This window comes from Ammodytes marinus (genome assembly GCF_949987685.1).
Source record: "Ammodytes marinus genome assembly, chromosome: 14".
Classification (NCBI taxonomy): Eukaryota; Metazoa; Chordata; class Actinopteri; order Uranoscopiformes; family Ammodytidae; genus Ammodytes; species Ammodytes marinus.
Genome location: NC_137218.1, coordinates 11,221,988 through 11,245,049, shown reverse-complemented (window position 1 = coordinate 11,245,049; position 23,062 = coordinate 11,221,988). Strand labels below are relative to the sequence as shown.

Genomic DNA, 23,062 nt, shown 5'->3' with positions numbered 1-23,062 from the left:
CACACAATAAGAAGAAACATCTTTGCTTGCCTTTGAATTCCCTTTTACCAAACAAAACACAGACAGCCAGATGCAAAGCGCACGCGCACACACACACACTAGAAATATGAATAAAGGCAGGGTGATGGGTGAACGGGTTTATCTATACATAAGTTTATCTAATGGGGGAATATTAGAGTTGATAAAGAGTAGGGAATGAGGAAGAGCGAGAGAGAGGAGGAGGAAGCAAAGCAGCCAAAGGGGGAGCAGGAGCCTTTGGGAACTAACAGCCATGATTCTTGTCAATTCCAAAACTACAGAGCACCCCCATGTGTATGTTAGCTGTAATTACACCATTTTCTTTTTTAAATCCATGAACCGACGGCAGATCAGAGCTACTGTACGTGTGTAGATTTACGTTTGTATACAAAGGCACGATTCACTGGTGTCAAATTCTACAATGATTGTGTGACTTTCTGGCAAAGTCAAAAGCACTTAATGTTTCCTTCTTTCCTGGTTTGCTTGTGTCATATTTCAGAGTGTCATTGCACTACAAAATCCCAATGTAGTGTTTTGCAGATGTTAAAACTGCTGAAAATGCTGTCAATGAAATAGCTCTAAATCAGACACACGGAATCACTGCTGTTGCATTAGACACTGATACAGTCTGTCACTTCAAAAAGTTATGAAGTGAGATGAATTTAGAATAAAGACTGTGTGAAAATGAACGATTCAGAGGTGGGGCCAAAGGGAGATTGTGTGTGTAAAAAGGCGTGGGTCTAAACAGGAGGCACATGCAGTCAAATCAACCGCTGACTGACCTGTCCATTGCTTCCACATCAAAACAGAACCTCTTCTCTATGGAGTCTGTCTTCCTCCTGGTGCACGACTTGAGGATGAAGCTCTCCTCTTCTCCCTGACAGAGAGAGAGAGAGAGAGAGAGATAGAAAGAGAAAGAGAGAGAGAAAAAAAAGTCATCAGTATTTCCGAGTTCTTAACTTTCAATTGGAAGCACATTGGGACATTTTTCTTGCGTGTGTGAGTCGGCCAACGACACCAGTCTCCGCAGGAACTGGCTATCAGGAAATTAGCGCGAAACTAAATCATATCTTTATATAGATAACGAAGAACTGTGTTTGTTACAGTGCCATCTTGGAGTTTTATAAGCGCTTATAAAAGATTTGAACATTGTCTCAGAGTGTGACTGAAGCCACTCACACCATGCATGACATGACTCGCAGCTCTTTACCTTCAGTTACAACATCTGCTTGAATCTTTTCTTTAGGTAAACATCTAAAGGCTGTAATAGTCGTGTTTGATGCAAGTGGTATAGGTTATCTAATCTACAGTAAAGTCTCTTCACTAAGGAGGTTAAGGTTACATCAGCATGGATGATTGTTGTGAAATACAAAAACACGTTAAAATGAGTTCAAATTCATAATGAGCCAATTGCATTACATTTCTGGCCCTTATAATACTTCACTGAGGAAAAACATTAATATTCAATAACTATTTCTGAAAATGTTTATTCAGGTCTTTGTTTTTTAATAAATGTTCTTCATTTGATTTTTTTTTAACAGGTTGTGTGATAAAGCACAATGTTTACACACACTTTCAACACACTCAACATGTGTTTTAAGCATTCCACGGAGGTTTCATTTTCTCATTATAAAACACTAATGAGACCATGGGCTCACCCTGTGTAATATAATGTTCTTACTGCGTTACTGTGTTGGAGCTGAAAGGCTTTCTGCATCGTTCAGTGTTTCTAGTTTTTTCATCAGTTAACCACTCAAAAAACGCTCAGTAATAACCAACCAGAAAACAGGCTTGAACTTGCTTCAGCTTTGGCTTAATCGGCTATTGAGGCTTCTGTTGTGAAAGCAATTTTCTATCTCTCCCTGTATGACTGATGTAAACTGGTATCATGCGTCAACAATGTATTCCTTGTTTTGAAACCGATGGACTGACGCAAATATTGACATAATCGGTTGATGCTCACACCATGACAGGCTGAATAGACACACAGAAAAGGTGTGTGTGTGTGTGTGTGTGTGTGTGTGTGTGTGTGTGTGTGTGTGTGTGTGTGTGTGTGTGTGTGTGTGTGTGTGTGTGTGTGTGTGTGTGTGTGTGTGTTGTCCGTAAATTATGGCATGTCTCAAAAGTGTGTGTCTCATGTTTTGTTTCTTGCTTACGTAAATATATAAATCTTGATAGCTAGATAGGTGTATAACTTGAATGCTTAGGGATATAGTAACCATATCTGTGTATTTATATGGCCTAAGCTACTCACCATTTTCCCTCCAGATTTCGGGTCAAAGAGGACCATGGTGATCCTCTTGGGCTCACGATGGTACGTACAGTAGTACTTTACCCAGGTAGACACAAATGAGCCTGAAGAAAGAAGAAATTAAAACGTTTAAAATGGTTAAAAACAAAACACACATGCAAAACATTCAGAGGAAAACAGAGCCAGGAGGGGAAGGTTGGGTAAAAAAAAAAAATTAATAAAACAAATTAAAAATAAATGAGTCTTAGTCATGCCTGCTCCAGTGCTGGATGTGTTACCTAGGCAACCGCACGTGGTCAGCTGTTGTCACTCTCCAACAGATCAGACTTGACTTGACTGTAGCTCGCCAAGCTCATTATGGTTTGTTTGTTCTACTGCTCTGGCAGTGTGTGTTTGTGTGTTTGTGTGTGTGTGTGTGTGTGTGTGTGTGTGTGTGTGTGTGTGTGTGTGTGTGTGTGTGTGTGTGTGTGTGTGTGTGTGTGTGTGTGTGTGTGTGTGTGTGTGTGTGTGTGTGTGTGTGTGTGTGTGTGTGTGTGAGAGTGAGTGTGTGTGCGCGTGTGCATCCCAAACAACACGCCCCTGCACGCACTTGCTGTGCCTGTACACACACCCACTCACTCACAGGCTCATTCACGTTTCCATGGTTCTCGGGCGCTGGAAATTGTTGCCGAGTTGTGCATTGTAACAAGTATCATTTGGGTGGAAGGTGGGGGTGTGGCGATATACATACGTTTCTCTTGCACATACAGGTAGCCCTCCATGGTGTGATGGCTGACGCTCTTGTGTTCGTGTGGATTCTCCTTCATCTTCTTCATCAGAATCTCCACCTCCGACCGCGTGCTCTCGAAGCGGTTCCTCGTCTGTCGACACAAGCACAGAGCAGCGCACGCCTTAAGCCTTTCAGTCTGATCCTGAGTCAGCTTTGTGTGAGCAGCGACAGCATCACTTACACTAAAGCTAGACGTGAAATATTTCTGTTTTAGAACTTTACAGAAAGAGAAACTAGGCATGCTTATTGCTACCACACCTTGATATTCAAGCTACATACAGTAACTTCCTAAATTTCATAATTCATTGTTTACTGTTGTGAGGGTTTGGGTGTCCTTTAGGTTTTAAGGCCTTACATTCTGTATGCTGATGGTGAGGTCAGTCTTGAAGTGGTTGAAGTCCTTGGCCAGCTCATAGCCATGGTGATAGTAGGTGAACAGGCCTTGGAGAAACGCCAGCAGCTGAGGTGGAAGCAAAAGAGCAAAGAAAGGGAAGTGAATGAAGGAAAAGAGGAAGAAAAGGAAGATTCAAAGAAACATGAGGATAGATTTTTTTTTCTAGGGATTAACAGAATAAGAAGTAAAGGAGAATGCCCCTCAATAACAGAAGAATGTGACAGTCATGAGCAGGTGCTGGGTGTGAGTATGTCTATAAGTGAGTACATGTAACACGCTTAATGGTGCTCCGATTAACTTTCATGTTGTGTTAATTCCTCTACCCCCTTTGGATAAAAGCAGTACTGTTTTTACTATGCCAGCTGCCGTTTCCGGGTGAGCGTACCCATGCCACAGGCATTGAGAAAAAGTTTGCACTGATGCTCTCGTTTGCTGTTACATTTCATGTATGATAATTTGAGGAAAATTGAGACTGTTTCAGAAATATCTAAAAGTTAATCGTAGCACATGTTTAAAAAAAGGCTTTTCAATTGCATTAAAGAAAGAAAAAAGTGTCATCTTACGGGCTCCACAAAGTCAAACATCTTCCTCTCTTGGACTTCCTGCACCTTGAAGACGTACTCCAGAGAAACCTCGTAGAAATGCTGACGCACGTTGTCTACCTGGTTGTCCGCCTAGAAACAGTGGAAAAGAATTGAAGAAACCTGAAAAAATGTCTCCAATGGTGTAAGAAAGAAGAGAGTTTTAAACTACACAGTACGCCATCTTACCTCATGTAGGTGAGACTCTTTCTTCTTGGCTGAAAGGCTAAGGTGCTTCTCCATCACTGCACAGTACTTCTCCGTCTCCTTGTCATACTTTTTCTTGGCTTCCTGTAACGGATACAACAAATTAAAAACAGGTTATTTTGGGTGACAGACAAAAATAATCAGGCTTCATCTCAGCTAACTCCACTCCTGTGAGGTTAACAAACCACATATATATCGCAATCCGCATCACATTAACATGAGTGGCAGTGTGTGTTATTAACATATCCCCATTTAATTTGATCAGCCATTGCCAAGTGCGATCAACTGTAGCTCTTTTGTCATTAAGCCCAGTTCAGACCAAAGATTCACCTTGCAACTGCTTGCGACGAGACGGTTTTAGAACGTCGCAGGGGATAAATCGCAGCAGTGTGAACTGCTCGTCGCAGCGCGTTGCAAGCCGTTGCAAGGCGTCGCAGAAGATTTAACATGTCAAATCGCAAGGTCCAGTTTTAGAACGTTTCGGCGGTCTCGTCGCAAGGAGTTGCAGTTGCAAGCCGTTGCAAGGCGAATCTTTGGTCTGAACTGGGCTTTAGAGAGATGGTTTGGAGAACAGAGAGCAAGCAAGGCGAACTTCATGTAGAGTGAATCTCATTCAGCTTTCCAAGTATTTTTGCTTTTTTTAACAAGTTCCAATATGAAATACTTCCTCTGGGTAGCACAGCTGCTTATTAAACAACGGATCTTTTCATAAGATGGAATGACCTCACTGACATAAGAGACGGACAGATACATGGAATGATAAACCAGGGACACATAGAGCAGGGCGTGTATGTGCTGGAACCGAGAAATAATGAGAAGAACTGAAATTATTTTCTGTCGGTGTTCCAGTGGTTGTGCAGATATTAACAGCCACGTTAGGATCGTTAGGACTTCAATCTTATTCAACCCAGTCTCACAATAAAGTATGTATTAGCTACGTTGGTCCACAGTGCTAGAAGGGAGGAAGGTATGGATATCAATAAAGAGAGAGAGAGAGAGAGAGAGAGAGAGAGAGAGAGAGAGAGAGAGAGAGAGAGAGAGAGAGAGAGAGAGAGAGAGAGACCGGGATCGAAAAAAAGAGGAGTGAATTAAACACATAAACAGAGTAGGGTGGGTCTTCCTCAGTCAGGGGCCCTGGGGTTCTATAACTGTGTTGAGTTCCAAAACATGACACACACTAAAGGATTCAGACTAATCCGGTTTTACAATGACAAACAATCACAGATAGAAAATGAACATGCTTGATTGTTTAAAGCAACCTGTTACTGTTAGTGTTAGTTATTGATCAAGTAAAAATGCAACACATTCACGAGTTCCAGCTTTTCAAATGTGAGGCCTTGTATTGAGGCCTTGTTGCTTCTCTATTCATTTCCCATGTAAACTGAACTTTGGTAGCCTGGAAATCCACACCCTGATATCTTAATTTGCCAGCGCCTAGTGGCAGGTCTGGGAATGCCAGGCTAGAACTTTGGGGGATTTTGGTATTTCATTCAAAAGAAAAGATGAAGAACTGTGGTGTACATTTTTGACTGTTTTCTACATTCTGCTTAAAGTGTATTCCTTTAATCTGTTCACAGACCAAATATAATAGTAATGGTGCCAGTGAAACCGGTATCTATATGCTATTAACAAATTGTCATTCAACATAAATTACAATTACAAATACACAAGTTGCATCATTAAATGAACCATCCCAAAATATGTCTTATGGGAAGGAATGGGAACCAATGACCTCAGAGTATGCACCCCTGAAGCCAGTGATAATGTTATCCCTTTTTTCTAATGCCAGAAAGTAAGTTTTAAGCAAAATGACCGTCTTTATTTTAAATTATAATGGCTATCCCTATTATACATGTATGAGGGACTGATAATTAGGCCATTGGCCCCTTTTTAAGAAATACATTTGACACGTCACAGTAGGATAAGCAGGTGTAAATAATAAAATTAACCATGGCTGGATTCCATTCAGCAGCTTCAGTTTCAGGGCTCTGGTTTTGTGAAATAGAACAAAGTCATTGGTAACTTTGTAAGGAACACTTCAGTTTTTTTTTTTTTTTTTTCAACTTTACTTTTCATAATTGTCTGCTGTGAAAAAGGGCAAATTGGATGTGATGTTGTCAATCATTGAATATATTAGGATGAATTGCCTTTATCTGCCATCTGTTCAATTTGCTGGACTTTTCCTGTTTGGTTATTTGTGTTCCTTTGAATTCCTTTTTACCCAGAATCCTTGTATGGAAAGATGTTCACCAAGAGAATAAAACTCCCAGATTAGTGAAGTAACACCTCGTCTCATCTACTAAACTCTGCCAAAAGCCCATATGAGGTCCAGCCCTGTTGCTAGTCAGTCACACATGAGACAGGTGTTTGGTTGCCAAGGCAGTGTTTCAACAGCAGGAGGAGTGCTCTGGGCCAGAGGAGGCATAGACAACAGCTGCAGAACACATCAGAGATGATGAACGTCCCCTCTAAACAACAAGGCCTCTGTTTAAAGTCTGCTGCCTCTTTGATTTAGATTTTTTTTCATATTCACTGTGGAAATCATGACTTCTGCTGCAACCCTACCTCCTGTGTGTCACTACTTCTGGGTTTCAAGATACAATGTTGATTAAAAAATAAAAGACAGTTTGAAATCAACTGTAAGGAAGCTTGATTGTCGGATTTCCTTTGTGAAAATTGTTTTACGTATAAAAACAATAAATTACACAGCTAATGCGAGGGTATTATTAAATAGTGTTCAGTGTTTTTTTTTACAGAGTTGAAAATCAAAATTAAAAAATTCTAAATGAATTCACTTTAAGGTACTTCCATCCTCAGCCAGCAGGTGGCAATCTCCTCCCAGTATGATTTATCTAGGGCTATCTCCAGTAGTGAAGTCAATGTAATGTTTGCATACAGGAACATGTTTCACAGCTTCAATCAGGTTTGTCTCCACTGTTCCAACATGTCAATAATTACAATTAAGTCCCATTGAAAACTGCAGACAACTAATTCATCATCACTCGCTGCCTACTAGGCCTACTGGATTCTGCACATGGCGTAAAACGTGTTGTAAACAGTCACCTTATTCATCCTTAATTTTGTTTGATTGACAATAAAACAAATACACTGCACTGTATTAGTGAACATGTCCCTCAATAACACCTCTCTGAAATCACTGCAGCAGTAGATCTTTATGCCGAATGTGGTTATCCAGACTGGTTTCTATCTATTGTTGTTGCAGGACTATGTTTTTGTTTGAGACAAAACACTGGCATCACATTACCAGCCGCATGCCCTTTAAAATGCCCTAAGTGCCAGACGCGAGTTATACTTCAAAGCAATAATCTTTTGCTATTTATGCTTGTAGTGCAATTTGATTACTTGTGCGACGCATTTCTTTGGAGCGACAATTCGATTTGTGTGAATTCCACAGTGAATAAGATTAGAGTCTCTGGACCCTGGCTTTCTTTTATTAAAATGAGCAACATATTCCCGGCTCTTTATTTTATCCACTCACTATTGCAATTTCTCTTGAGACTTTTGCTGGTGTCAGTGGAGTGCCAGCTAGCTCTGGAGCCCTTCGGGGACAAGGTGAAACTGTGCCAAGGCGAAGATGCTGTCGGTCCTTTAGGGCTAAACTGGGATTAGCTCATTCGCTCGTGGTGGTGACCTCACCGCACAGATTACGCGTTCACGTCTTAATCCTGCCACTGTGTCACAATCAAACAATGGCCTTCAATGACAGGGCTGGATCATGGATTATATACTACAGTGTTACATGTTTAATACGGGCATGCACTGTATCTGGGGGACCCCCTGTGGCTATACTCATCTAGGTCTACTGGCTAATGACTGCACAGGCTAAGTGTGCCATGATCTGCTGCTGCAATGAGATCTGAACACTGAAACATGGCATATTTACCCAAGAACATATACTATAACACCTTTAACTTGAGTGTAGTAAAATGTCATGTTAAAAGTCAGACTCACAGTGGCACACATTGACATCAACAGGTCAAATTAAGGTCATATTTATATAGTTAAAATCCTTCCTGTTTACTTATACCTTTTTACTTTTTTTCCCTGTTCAATGTTCACATACCCTCCTGTACATGCAGTCAAGGTATAGGAAGATGTATCCACGCTAAAAACACTAAAACAACACCAGACGTGCCATGAGGGAGACCCCCCAGTGATTTATGGCAGGATTATGTATTCACTCTAATCTCCTTTCCAGGTCATATAGTAGTGGTGCTTCTGACCTTGATAGTCATGTACACACAAGCATAAGTGAAGAGCATGTTACGGATACATGCAGTACTATGCATGTAATCTATAGATTAACAGCCTATCATACAGGTGCTACGAGGAACTTTTAAATATTTCTGAAACAGTTTAATCTTTCCATTATATGACCATAGGTTACATGTAACAACAAATGACACCATCAGTGCAAAGCATACTATTTTTATTTAGTTTTTCTTAATGCCTATGTCATGGGTACGCTCACCCAGGGAACAACAGCTGGCATAGTAAAGACACTACCGCTTGTGTCCAAAGGGGGTGCAATAATTAAGATTAACTGAATGTTCCCCGGTGCACCTTTAAGGATTTTTTCCAAATCATTTTGGTACGACCAACTGAGAAACTTTATAACACAACTTTAGATTGTTATAAACTGCTATGCTTTGTGCTGGTGTTGTGCCCTTCAAAGCAGCTGCAGAAGCACTAAGAGGTTTGTATTGATTTACTGATTGATGTTCACTCCTGCCAGCCCATCAATACTAATACACAGTAGCACACGTGTAGCCAAAGTCCCTCATGTCACCAGACCCATGGATGTCGTGCACTGTCATCTCCTCACCTTGGCTGCACTGATCTGTTCTTTCCTGAACCGCTCCAGAGGCATGATCAGCACATCGTTGGCATTCTCGATCTAAGGGGGCATGTGCACACACACACACACACACACACACACACACACACACACACACACACACACACACACACACACACACACACACACACACACACACACACACACACACACACACACACACACACACACACACACACACACACACACACACACACACACACACACACACACACACACACACACACACACACACACACACGCACACACACACACACACGAAATCTCAGACCAGAAAGTATGCATTTTTTTTCTTAGTTACAATGGTCAATCATAAAATGTTGCTAGATCATAATAATAACTCAATATTATATTATCGAACTAAAATGATCTTAGACCTTATGGGTTCAACACAGCTCTATTGGTCACAATAATGATGATGTCAGCCAATGACTTCATGTAGTCGGCTCATACACTGACAATATATCAGGTTACCAGTTTCTCGTAATCGTATTCTGGTCCCGATGATCAACATCGAATAATTGGTGAGCTATGGCAATTGGCTTTACATGCAAAACACATGCAGTTCCAACAGCCTTCCATCCACCACCTATACTGTACAGTACTTATCACATTGTTTTAAGACACTCACCATACGTGTCCTTTCATCCTCCAGGTTCTGTAGGACATCTGCAAACTCCTGCAGAGACTTGGCTGGGAACAGACATGATGTGGGAGGAGGAGAAATAAGAGATTATTGAGAAGAGGGAGAGAGGGAGAGAGGGAGAAAGAGAGACAGACAGACAGACAGAGAGCGAGACAGAGAGATAAGGTATTTCAAATAAGTCATGATGAGAGAAACACAAGTACAGGCAAACAGAAACAGGGAGAGTTTGTTTAAATAAAAGTTGGCAAGAGACGGGAGGGGATGAAGCTTTGTTTCTGCCTGTTGGACCTGGTACAAATTGTTCTAAAACTCATGACACAGCAGCAGAGTAATTAACTGGAAATGAAACCACAATTCTGAAGGGTTTGTTTCTATGGTGCTTTCACAGTGAGCACAGCCCGGTGCTTGTTTCCCCCCAGCTCGCTGGCAACTAAGAGAGGCTTGGCTACATTGTTTTGGGTCAGAGTTTCCACTTCAATTGGCTGCACCGCTGTCCAACACTTTGCACACGCGCACACACACTCACATACTCAGCATATGCACTAGCATGTACAAATGACAGCGGAGCCCACGTTCACTCTTTAACCATCCCATGTCATGACAACAGACACAAATACACTCACTCCACTTCTGAACATCATACTTCAGAGGCTACAGGATTTGGCTCTTGGAATATTAAATTAGATCCAACTATAAAAGGAGCGGAACCTCAAGACAATCTGAGGAATGCATTGAAAAACAGCTCAATCCTTTTAAAAAGCGAATACAATTCAGTCAAACCATACACACATTCTTTATCCATCACGTGGAATAATAAAACTGTGTTAATATATTGTATTTATATAGCGCGTTAGTGAGAGAAAGTAACAAAATATTGAGCGACTAAAACTAACAAGGGGTGTTTTAACATCGCAGTTTATGGAAATATCTTGTTTTTATTAATAAAAGTTATCTGTGTACATGGATTCATAGTGAAATCATCATTGTATCAAAGAGAAGAAATTCCTTTTTGACATGTACATATGACTATGAATCTTCTAATAACAACAGTGCCGAGGTGCAGCCCAGTGTGGTAGCAAGCTGTTCAGGAAAGATAGCTGGGTTTGGTTAAACAACAGCAGTGGGTGGGTGAGGCCAGTGAGGAGCTGCAGCCTGCACAGACACACAGCCAGGCAGCATGGGAGGGCGTGGTGACAGCCCGCCGGGGTTACCAGCAAAAACGGCTGCTCGGACAGTGACACAGAGAGCCACACCAGGCCTGGATGAGTTCATGGAATTAACAATTGTATCTGGAGTTGTATACACAATAGATATTACATCAAAATTACACTTGTATGTAGTTTCTTTGTCTTTACATAAAAAAATGCGTCACTTTATGGAGGATGTTTTGTTATGTAAGGAGACAGATTGAGATTGTGATCATGACTGTTAAGTTTTATGATGCTTCTGTTATGGAGAGTTGTCAGAAATGTTCTCTGTTAACTGAAAGGTTCTATCTTCTATTATCTGCACAACAGATGCTCTTGACGCCAATAGAAGAAAAAAAACTACTTATTGATTGCTTGGTCATTTTATACTGACAATAGACCAATAAATGAAGATGATAGGTAAGGATAAGGCTTTTGCAAAATTGTTGTTTATCCTTAAATGTGAATACTATATTGGTATTATGTTATACTAAAGTCAGGGAAAGGCCTGGCAGTTAAACCAACATGACTTATCATTTTCACTCTTTGCCAATGAATCCTGCTTCATGACATTCATCAACAATTAAGCTTTTATACAAATCCAGTACAGAGGCATACTTTGAGACGGATTGTTACGGCTCACAATGTAAAAGCTCTGAAAACCGAGCTGGACCTTAAATCCATGCTGACATAACAATTTCAGTGGCTATAAATGACCAGAGCATTGACTGCCATACTATTTATAGGAAGAGAATATTTTGGATTTCATATCAAGCTCAAGCTCACCTATGCATATCTCGTCGTCCGTCTCGGCGTCTCCAATGCACTGGAATTTAAACTCGTTGAGAGAGTCAGCGAACTTCCTCTTGGCCGTTGACAGACCTGAGAGAATAGAGGGAGGACGGGGTAGGAGAGAAAAAAAAGTAGGCCGTTAGTTTTACTAAAAGGACACTTTGGAGACAGCATGCTTCTTTAGCATAAGCCATATTTCATGTTGAGTGTGCCTTACTAGGGAGTTCACTATGGTTCAACCAGCTACTTTAAAGACTCATTTAAATCATTGCAATCTTACTTTTTACCTCTGATTACCTGGCTGGCCTACAAACATGTTACACACCCAAGTAAGAGAATATCCACCCTTGTCCCCATTACTATTTTTTGTATGCAGTAACTTAAAGTGAGAGTGAATGGAATGAGGCCTAATGCAGACTAGAGGACACTGTTAGTGGATCCCTAGTGGCGTTAGTGATGGGGGCTGACCGACAGCTTCTACATTTGTACACAGAGGTGTGTGTGTGTGTGTCTGCGCATGTGGGCCATGAGCAGACAGCACTGAGCGCGTGCTGAGATGTGTAAAAAGTTGCCATTAAACTTAAGACACTTTAGCCAAGCCAGGCAGTGAAGAGGCGTGGACAGATGGGATGCCTTTCAAATAATACATGAGGTGCTAAGAGCTCCTAGGGGACAGACACTCGCAGGCAGTTTCGGCTTCCCTTCCATTTAAACCAAAGGCATCAGTCACCTTTACAACCGTATGTGGTGTTGCTGGACTGGCAATGGTCAACCACATATTGGACCAGACTAGTGAAAGAGGGGAAGGCATAAGACGATGAGACAATTCTGTTAAAAACTGCACATAACAAAAGAAGGAGTTACAGGAATTTTAAAATGACTCTCTCTGTTGATTGGTACATGAGCAAACATGCATTTCAGGTGCGTTTTGAACACAATTGATAGAACTTGAATGAAATCCAGACAAGGATATACAGAGAAATACGGAAAGAAGGAAAAGAGAGGATAGAACGAGAGTCTTGTGGAAAGACAGATGGGAGTCAGGGAAAGGACACCGGGAGAGAGTACAGACTTGTAATTGGCCATGTTTATGCAAATACCAGGTTCTCCACGCAGGTGTGTGTGTGTGTGTGTGTGTGTGTGTGTGTGTGTGTGTGTGTGTGTGTGTGTGTGTGTGTGTGTGTGTGTGTGTGTGTGTGTGTGTGTGTGTGTGTGTGTGTGTGTGTGTGTGTGTGTGTGTGTGTGTGTGTGTGTGTGTGTGTAAAGATCTGCTGCAGCTTGCCAGACCGAAAAATAAAAAACACAGGCCTGGCAGCTCCTGCATGTGCTGCCAAGAACCCACACACGTGCTGGCACACACTTGACAGGCCGCTGTCTGTCTCTCTCTCTCTGGGGGACTGACTCAGAGAGACATCGTATGTCAGTCAGCATTGAGTCACAGTGGCTTTGTAGCGTCAGAATAACTTAATTTATATGACCACAAACCACTCTCCAACCTTCAAGGATAAACTGTGGTTTAACTGTGCAGGTGCCCAGTAAAAAATAAAGACAACAAGAGTACCCTAATATGTCACATTTCATTGAACAATAGTAGCCACAGTTTGGGGGGAATTATATTACAATGAAAAAAATATGAACACTTATATACTTTCCAATATCCTTGGTTTAAAAAACATTAAAAAAAAAAAGTTGAATTCATGCTAATTGAATTCAGTAGAGGTTTGAAACAGCATGGTGTTCCTGTTGCATAGCCCATTAAACTACAGAGTGGTGCATCCGCAGCTTTGAAAGCCAGAAATGCCCGCGCCTGCCATCTGTGAGACACTAGTAGTGAGTGAGTCAACAACCAAGTGAAAGCTCTGCAGGCATATCGGGGTGTGACTGCATTATACTTGTGAATGATTCATTGGAACTGATTGTATTGTTAAAGGACACACAAATATGAAGGTGAAGGTAGGGTGTTTGTAAAGCACAGACTTCAAGTGATATTCCAGTGAAGACATGTCTCTTGGGATTACAAAGTTTACAATGATACCGTATAACAGTATGGCACACTTTACACTACAATAATTATATAGAGAGAGTATGGCTGAACACAGGACTTTCATGATCAAGAACAGCCACCATGCATAGTTATATATTAGCAAATGAGGAAGTGACAACAGGTATATATAAACAGCATTACTTCCGCACAGGTGGCCTCAGAGTGAAAACTTTCACTCTTATTTTTGGCCTCCTCCTCCTCCTCCTCCTCCTCCTCCTCCTCCTCTTCCCTCTCCTGTTCTAGTGCTGACAGTTCCTCTCAGCACCTTGTGAGTGAAAGTTGCCTGTCGTTCAGTTCTTCACGCTGGCCTACTGCAGCACTCAACATGCTCTCCCTCATCAACCTCAAAACCAAACGCACACCAAGGAGATGGAAAAGGACACCTCTGGTTCATTCTTATTTTTTTCAAGCATGTGTTGTGCCAACTGTAAAGCAACATTGTGTTCTACCTGTGTCCAAATAATAATCCACCTTGCTCTATTGTAGTATTATTTCAAAACGTATATTCTTATACTTTAAGATATACTTTACATGTATTTGCAGTGTTGTGTTGCATGACAACTGCATTGCATTATACACAGTAAGGCAACACATTCTGCACTTTGGGCAATGTTATATAGAGTTGTCTGCAACACTCAGCAACTATAATAAGTTTAAATGTGTACCACAACTAGTATAACTTTCTGTATCATTGATGTTTATTGTTTGTCAGTAACTTGAGAGTGTTTCTAATTAAATTATAAGACATTTCCAAATGTGACATGGTCCAAGCTGTATTTACATTCTGCAAGCACTGTCATTGGTTATCTCCATGTGTGCTGGCACACGGTTGGTAAATACCCTTATCACTGTGTACGACGAGTTAAAAACCTTGATGAAACACAAACTCACATACATGCAATGGTGTTAAGCTCAGTTGCAGCTGAAGGACGCCTCACTGTGAATTTTGGCAGAGGACGTGGTGAGGTAAGAGAAGAATTTTCTCTCTGGCTCGTTTTTCGTGGATACATCATGCATGTCATATGGCTCCCCACAGCCATGTTCTTGATCGATGCTGGCAGCAACGTCACTCTCGGACAAATGCAAACACACGGATATGTTCATACATGTACATGCACACACGCACACACATATATCAGCATGAAGCAGGCCTCTCAGCTCACTCAAACTGTTTATCTAAAATCAAAAACACATTGTTGGCCCTATATGATTCTGTAAGACTTCGCCAACACAAATGAATTACAAAACAATGAAAGAATTACATGGCACAACAACTACACTGTCCAGAGAGGCTTTCGTGCAAGAGAAAGACTACTCACACATGTATCACTGATGCCCTTAACATTTATGGCAGCTATTTCAATGCAGGGATTCGCCAGGTGATTAGATGAGCCAACATGTTGATCGAATCAAAAGAATAACTAGAAGGGATGGTATAATAATCTCCCAGGTGTGCACTTTATTTTACCAATTGCAGCAGTGTGTAAGTGGTTTAAGGATCAGAAAGTGCAGAGATTTAGAGTGAATTTTGGTAAAGAGACTGCTTGATAAAGCACCTAGCCAACCACTGACACTGGCTATTCATTTTAAGTACCTTTTTGGGGCGTTGTAAGCCTTTATTGCAAACAGAAGGAGAGAGACTGTTAAAACAAGGTAGAGAGATGACCCTAGGGGTTCCAGTTGGACTTTAAACAGGACACAGCAGTTTTTGGTATATGTGGTACAGAAATGTTAGGCTATCTATTCAATAATGTGCCCAGTCCATGTATAAAGCGCCATAATAAAGGATTGAATAAATGACATGTTGTTGCATTCTATTGTTGGTTGGGATTGCTGCGTAGGTCTGTTGTAAAAGTGATAAAAATCAACCATTGGATGGAAGATATTTGAAATATGTTATGAATATGAATTTGCAGCTGAAGGAAAAAAGAGACACATTGTTGTGAGTTTGTTGGTGTGTGTGTGTGTGTGTGTGTGTGTGTGTGTGTGTGTGTGTGTGTGTGTGTGTGTGTGTGTGTGTGTGTGTGTGTGTGTGTGTGTGTGTGTGTGTGTGTGTGTGTGTGTGTGTGTGTGTGTGTGTGTGTGTGTGTGTGTGTGTGTGTGTGTGTGTGTGTGTGTGTGTGTGTGTGTGTGTGCGTGTGTGTGTGTGTTTGCGTGTCAAGGCAGGAAAGCCAGCAGAGGACAGTGACAGCTAAAAATAGGTGACCCTGTTGACACTCGCCTCACTGTCATCTTTCCCTCCTCTCTCACACTTGCACGACAGAACTCCCCCCATTCTCATCTCTTACCCTCCTTCCTGAGCTCATGACAGAACCCAATGGAGAAGCCACATAAATAAAAAACAAACAGTATGAAGTCATTATAACAGCCCATGACCTTGGGACCTAAGTAGATAAATATAATAGATGTAGTCTTGCACTCGTACACATTCATTACAAGTATGGAAAAAAATGCACAGTCAAACCTATTTGGAAGAAAACATGAAGACTAACAGTGCAAATATCATTACTTTGATCTACTCACACTGGCTGTAGTTTAGCCAAACAGCTTAGCCGTCAGTGCAAAGAGGGATTAACTCAAGTGCATTCACTTTTTTAAATCTAAATGAAGCAGGTTCAAGTCATTGCACTTCCCAGACCTTAGCAATAACTTTGATTAATACTTCAATTCACTTAAATAAAAAACACTCAGTAGGGTCACAGGGTCAGCAGCAGCATTACAATATATAGGCAGACAAATTGAGTTAACATAATGATTGAAAAGATTGCCAATACTGCAAATATAAGATCTAAGTTGTGCCTTTATCTAACTACAAGGGTGATGATGGGTGTTTCGAACAAGAAAAATGCTCTGAGTCATATTGCAAGGAGTGTCCTTTAGTGGTTTGAAGAAAAAATTCAAGACAAATGGTGACAACTTGCTCTGCACAATCCCTTAAAGCCAATGAATAGTGATGTCTGCATGATCAGCTATAATACAGAAACACCACAAGGGCTGTGTGGCTGCCATGACATGCGGCAGTTATGGGCCAAACAGTGGTCAGCATGATTCAAACAGTGGTTAAAATACTTCATAGTTTCTACATCTGGTCAATCCTTTCTGGAGTGCAACACTTATTTCTTAAAGGGGTATAGGCTTGTCATGTGTAAGCAATACTGGTACAGTAGGGGAATCCTCACCAGTAGCCTTGAATGTGCTGGTATACATGCTCCGCCTACGGTTTATCAATGACATTTGAGGGACAGCGCCTCGAGTACTGCTGGTATGAGGCATCCTGCTCACAAAACACATAGACAGTATACACACACACTGAGCCCTGTAAGCTACACAAAAGGAATTTGTTATTAACCACAACCACGCAGCAGCGCAGTGCAACACAACGGCTGCTATGTGTATTAAGTCACAAACACACACATACACGGTCCAAATAATGGGCCTGTGTGATATCAACAGGATATCCAGCGGTAGCTTGAACTCTGCAATAGCTTTGTTCCACGAGCATGTGAATAGAAACCCTATTCATCAAGTGGCATGCACACACACACACACACACACGTGCATACACACACACACACACACACACACACACACACACACACACACACACACACACACGCACACACACACGCATACACACACACACACACTATTCATCTGTGGAGACAAAGAAAGATTTCAGTCTCCTCATTTCTAGTTATTTACAAGACCCAGCAGCAGGGCAAGGAGAGGAATCAGTGAACTCAAACATACAGATTTTACATACACTGTAAAATCATACTTCTAGTCTCACCGGTTTAATTTATTTGGAAAAAAAATATATGATTTAATAGGAGGTTACTTCCATGTCTGGCTATATTTACATAACAAAGAACTGCCATGTTCAAGTTTCCCGCAGAGATGAAACAATCTGCAGTAGTTGAAAGTTTTACTTGAAACACTTCTGTTTTGATCTTAAAGAAATGTATGGCGCGGTGTACATATCGCGCTGTGGTTGCCATTGTTCCAGGACGCATAGAAGAATGTGGCATTTGAATTCAATTTACATCCATATGTGGCTTTAGACTCGTACAGTATTTTTCAGTATTTCTCAGAGTCTACATAGATGTAACATTTGTTAGCCAGTTCCAGTTATACAGTCCCATGTTAGTTGTATAATAACGTTTTTGACTTATCTTATTAAATGCACTAAACCAAAAAAAGTATTTCGGTGGAATATTGACAGTTGAATAGACTATTTGAAGCAGCGCTGGATTAAAAGAAAATCTCATGATCCACTGTTTCTCCCCAAAACAGAGGAAGAAGGCCATACATTCCTAATGCAGTTAATTACTGTACGCATCCCAATTTAAACAGTCATATAAGCATCATAAGTGGAGCTCTAAAGGTTCTAATGTGTGCCAGATGTGTTGAGTATATCACGTTGTTCCTATTGTTTCTAAATGACCTTAAATACTGTATAACCACGTCTTGACTGGAATTTACTTTTATGTATCTGCCAACATGTATACACCGATACCAATATATTGCAGAAAAATATCTGTGTGTGCAGGGTTATGGTTATGTGTGAGATAAGAGACAGCCTTAAAGACAGAGAGGCAAAGGGAGGGACGTATTGTAAACACAGAAAGAGAGTAGATGATACCGTAAAAGGTCAGTGCTGTCAAACTCAAATATCATCTCTGTGGCATTCGGATACATAGCTTAACTCTGAAACAAACCCAATCTGATTGAAACCTTTTGAATCTAATGTCTAATCTCCGTTAAATTTGTTCTTCCTTCCTCAACAATAAAGCAGGAATGGCTCGGGAACAAATTTTAAAAAGGTACACTATGCAGTTTCCGAGGAGGGGGGATTTGTTTACATTTGCAGAGCCTGTAGTTAGTTTACAGCACATATCTTCTCTAGAGGTAATTCTATAGTATTGAATAATTATATCGTCATAAATAAAAAAATATATATATATTTCGAGGCACCTGGAACCAAATGTTTGAATAAAATATGTTTGTAAACCAGAATGTGGGCCCTGCTGCTGTAAAAAAACAACAGTGAAACAGTAACTTTTCAGGTGGCTTTCTAACTTAAAAACAGTTTTCCAGGGATCAAATTTTTATAAAAAAAAAATACTTATTTGACTCACAAAGTTACATAGAAAAAGTGAGAATGTATTGTGCACATCCTCAGACACTGTGCATGAACCCGCGGTGCTTGGCCGGGCTTTCCTGTTGGACTGCAGAACACAAGGTCGGTTTGACATTTTGAGCGTGGAGGGAAAACACCTCTTTTCACGGCTAACAATACGCCCCCAGAAGCAGGGAAAGTGTGAGAGGCGGACAAGGGTGGAGGAAGCCTTCTTTTAGGCGTTGCCTTGGTGAGTGTAGGTTAGGGAAGGAGCAAAGGGTCATAGGTCACTTGACTCTTGGTCCGTCCATCCCGCTCTGTCAGCTTTATGGGAAGCAGCTTGGGTCGGTGGCAGTGCACATTGACGCACAGCATATATACCGTGACGTCTCATCGCTAATACTTGTGCCAACAGTGGAGCATATATATGGGTGATGGAGGTCGAATCTGGACAGACATGAACCTAGATCACTTTACAGACTTACATTTCAGATCCATCAATTGACTGTAATAGGATCTGCCAACACAGCTGGAGAACAGAAGAGGGGGGAAAAAAATCTCACCGCTGTCAAGTTAAATAAATTCTATACCATGTAATACCTTGTGGGTTAATGTTTAAAGGTTAAAGCTGGATTAATAATCGCAGCAAAATCAAATTCAGACCTGTTAGTCCAACTGTCTAACTGGTGTTAATGCTGTTGTTGACTTTAAAAAACAGTATTAAATTACAATTCCTGCAAACAAACAATACAATAATTAGTAATTTATTTTGTATTATGGCACATTAGGAATCATATACAAAAAGACCATAAAAAGTTTTGAGTTGGATGCAGCAGCAATAACGTCAACTTTAGGGCTCCACCGAAAGAAACAGGGATTGGCAGAGAAATGGGGAGAAAGAGATGAAAACTATAGCTCAGGGTTATATTTTATCTCGTCACCTTCCAAGGGCTATAAACTGGCTGCATGTACAGTAAATGTGTCATCAGGACATACTGCTGCCAAAATGCTTGACACGGCCTCCAGGCTGCGGCTAACATCCCTACACACATGCAGGAGAAACAGGCATACATATGTATATGCATGTGAGCCTACACAAAAGTTATGCACAAACATTATGGTAAATTAATTTTTTTATATATATAAACGTATACCATATGTCACATGAACTAGACTGAGAGTCTATAATCGTGCAAGCAGCTCTATGAGGCTTTTCTATCAGATAAATGCTACTATCAGCATGCCAACATGCTGACAAAGTTGTGCCATGCTGTTGTGAAGCAGGTACAATGTTTTACATGTTCTCCATCTTACTTAAGTGTGTTAACATGCTGACATATGCCAATTGGCACGTAACTTAAGGTGTAGTTTAGGATGAAGGTGTAATTTGTCTTGCAAGTAATTGATCGTGAACCCAAGGATTAGACAAGGGAATTTTGACTTAATGAAAAGTCATGGCACCAATAAAGTTAGTACGATTTATCCTTAAAACTCTGAGGATCAGCAAAGTCACAACGGTTCTCCCTCTGGGGGTCATGAATGTCTGTACCAAATTGCAATGCCATCCATTGAAACGTTTTTGTGAAATTTAAGTCCGGACCAAAAGTCGTGGGCCGACCACCAAATTTGCATTTGCTAAAACAAATCTAAAACAATGGACATCATTTATATAGCTTGTAATTCAGAACGTATTCGCACATTGTTGAACTCTAGCTGAGGTTCAAGGTGCAGAACTGCCTTTTATCTGCAACAAAGCTCCACTTCATATTACCAGCATGGTGACCATGAAAGTGTACTCTACCACATCAACTAAAGCTGTTTCAAAAGATATAGTTCAAAATACAGACACACACACTCACACGCACCCACACACATCTGTGCGCATGTTTCTGATTACCTCTCAATCACGCACTAATTGGCGCCACTTGTATAAATATTCTTGCTGGTCGATTAACTACAGGCTGACACACAGCCCTGATGTCCCAATACCTCAGTCTTACCCCCCACCAACCCCAAACGCCAGCCATTCACTGTTTATTGCTCTTTTTTTTAAACACACGTTTAACTTCAGACAGCCAATAGAGAAGGAAATCATGTGATATCAAAGCCTCAATTCAGTTTTTATATTTGAAACAGGTTACAAATATATGTATGAAACCACACAGCTGTTTGTTTTCCAGTGTATTAGATAAATACTAAATGTGCATTACGCCAGAATGCCCAATGTAGGTTCTTCATCTATCCCAAAACATGTATACTGTATGTCCCAGGCAGGGCCCCACAATGAACTGATTGCGATTCGATAGCATTCGTTTTTGTATTTACTAGGATAATGTTGTGAAAACCTTTGTGTGTTTGCCAGCAACAGCTCTACGGGCCATAAACACCACTAAACTGTGATGGAACTCCCTCGCATGTGGGAGGCATGACAGTAAACACTCTCTCACACACACACACACACACACACACACACACACACACACACACACACACAGGAACTAACTAACAGGGGCATTCACCGGCCTGCATTTGGAAGCACTTATAAAAGCAAACATGGGCCAACACATGACACAGCACTGGGGTTGACAAAGCAGAGCCAGCATGCTCACACAGTACACTGACTGGAAACACTCCCTTTGTCTATCTCAGCAGATGGCTTTCATCACATCTGAATGTGTCAGTGTAGGGACTGAGGGGACAAGTGCGTGTGTGTGTCTGTGTGAGAGAGGGATAGAGAGACAGAGAGTGTGTGTGTGTGTGTGTGTGTGTGTGTGTGTGTGTGTGTGTGTGTGTGTGTGTGTGTGTGTGTGTGTGTGTGTGTGTGTGTGTGTTATAAAAGGTTACAGTAAAATTTGCCAAGAAAAAGGCAGAAGAACCGTTTCATTTTTCCATACGGTATAGGTTCCAATCTTTCATGCAGCTAAACATTCTAAAAACAACACACACATTCAGCACTCGCACAGCCCACTTGCATCTTCATTCCTGTTTGATTAGTGTCAAACTGCCCATCCCGAGGAAGAAGAAGAATCCCATGGAAGGAATTTAAAGGAGCAGGAGAGAAAAGAAAGAACAAGGACAGAGAGAACAGAGATGAAATCATCTTTTCCAAAAATCCTCCAAAATCTCACTGACGGAGAGACGGAGGGACCATGGAGTCAATGAAGCTCTGTGCTGCTGGTTTATGATGGCTTTTCTTTGCCCTGTTAATAGTTCTCTGCCCATCAGAAACAAGCTGAATGGTGAGTGATTTACAATGGTTAAGTAAAGCCAGCCAGCACAAAAAGAGCGGAACAATGACACACACAGAGTCCCAATACTAGAATGAACTGAGAAGAGTTAGGTGGTGGAGGGAGGGGGCAGGAAGAAAGCTGTATAGTGAGGGACATAGTGAGCTGTGCTGAGAAATAGCTTTAGAACAAGGGGATGTGAACTGCTGAATGAAAGATGGAGGAAGAGAAATATATGTCAGGGTTAAGGGCAAATGATGGGAGGACACACATACAGTGAAACAAAATGTAAAGAATCCTTCAGCAGATAGCTTTGCCACTATGAATTACACAACTTTAAATTCAGATATTGATTATAACGTATGGTTGTACAGTATGCTACTTTCAAGAGATCACCTTTAATGTTGCGGTGGTCGTGCTGTTAGGGGTTTTCCAGCAAGTCCTTTTATTTCCAAAACTGGAACCAACATAATTGTACCCATCAGCTTTGCGTTTCATCTATTAATTATGTCAGCAGCATTACTCCAAAAAAAAAGAATATTGATATCACATCTGCCTAAAAAAATCTAGAAGTATTGGTCGTGTTGAAACAAACCTCAGAGCTGCATGTAATGTCGAAATATGCCGACCATTGGCTTTAAATATCTTTACCGGGATACAATAAAACATTGGAGATTCCAAACTCTTTCCAGTGTCTGTGGGTGTAATGATATTACTGACTGTCTAATTGACCCTAATAGTAGTTGGTTATCTGTGTGTCTTGGGCAATAAAAGAGAGAAACAGTGTACATCATTGAGGCTCTGAGGTCCTCCCCTCCTCTTGTGTCCAGGCACAAAGAAGCCGGGCCACAGCAAGGAGCAGGATCTCTCTCTCTCTCTCTCTCTCTCTCTCTCTCTCTCTCTCTCTCTCTCTCTCTCTCTCTCTCTCTCTCTCTCTCTCTCTCTCTC

At 41.1% G+C, this 23,062-nt stretch overlaps 1 protein-coding gene across 2 annotated transcripts in view; it reads right to left on the bottom strand.

Annotated features, from left to right (window-relative positions):
* The window catches only part of LOC307260385 (rho GTPase-activating protein 26-like), an 83,647-nt gene that overhangs the window by 33,428 nt on the left and 27,157 nt on the right, over positions 1-23,062 (bottom strand). For both annotated transcript variants that reach the window (XM_080040614.1, XM_080040615.1), the window contains exons 2-10: positions 11,719-11,814; positions 9,731-9,792; positions 9,067-9,138; positions 4,203-4,304; positions 3,996-4,106; positions 3,394-3,498; positions 3,000-3,129; positions 2,273-2,373; positions 801-895 (exon numbers count right to left, since the gene is read on the bottom strand). In XM_080040614.1, the coding sequence (XP_079896740.1) occupies positions 801-895; positions 2,273-2,373; positions 3,000-3,129; positions 3,394-3,498; positions 3,996-4,106; positions 4,203-4,304; positions 9,067-9,138; positions 9,731-9,792; positions 11,719-11,814 (874 nt within the window). The remainder of the gene's footprint in view (positions 1-800; positions 896-2,272; positions 2,374-2,999; positions 3,130-3,393; positions 3,499-3,995; positions 4,107-4,202; positions 4,305-9,066; positions 9,139-9,730; positions 9,793-11,718; positions 11,815-23,062) is intronic.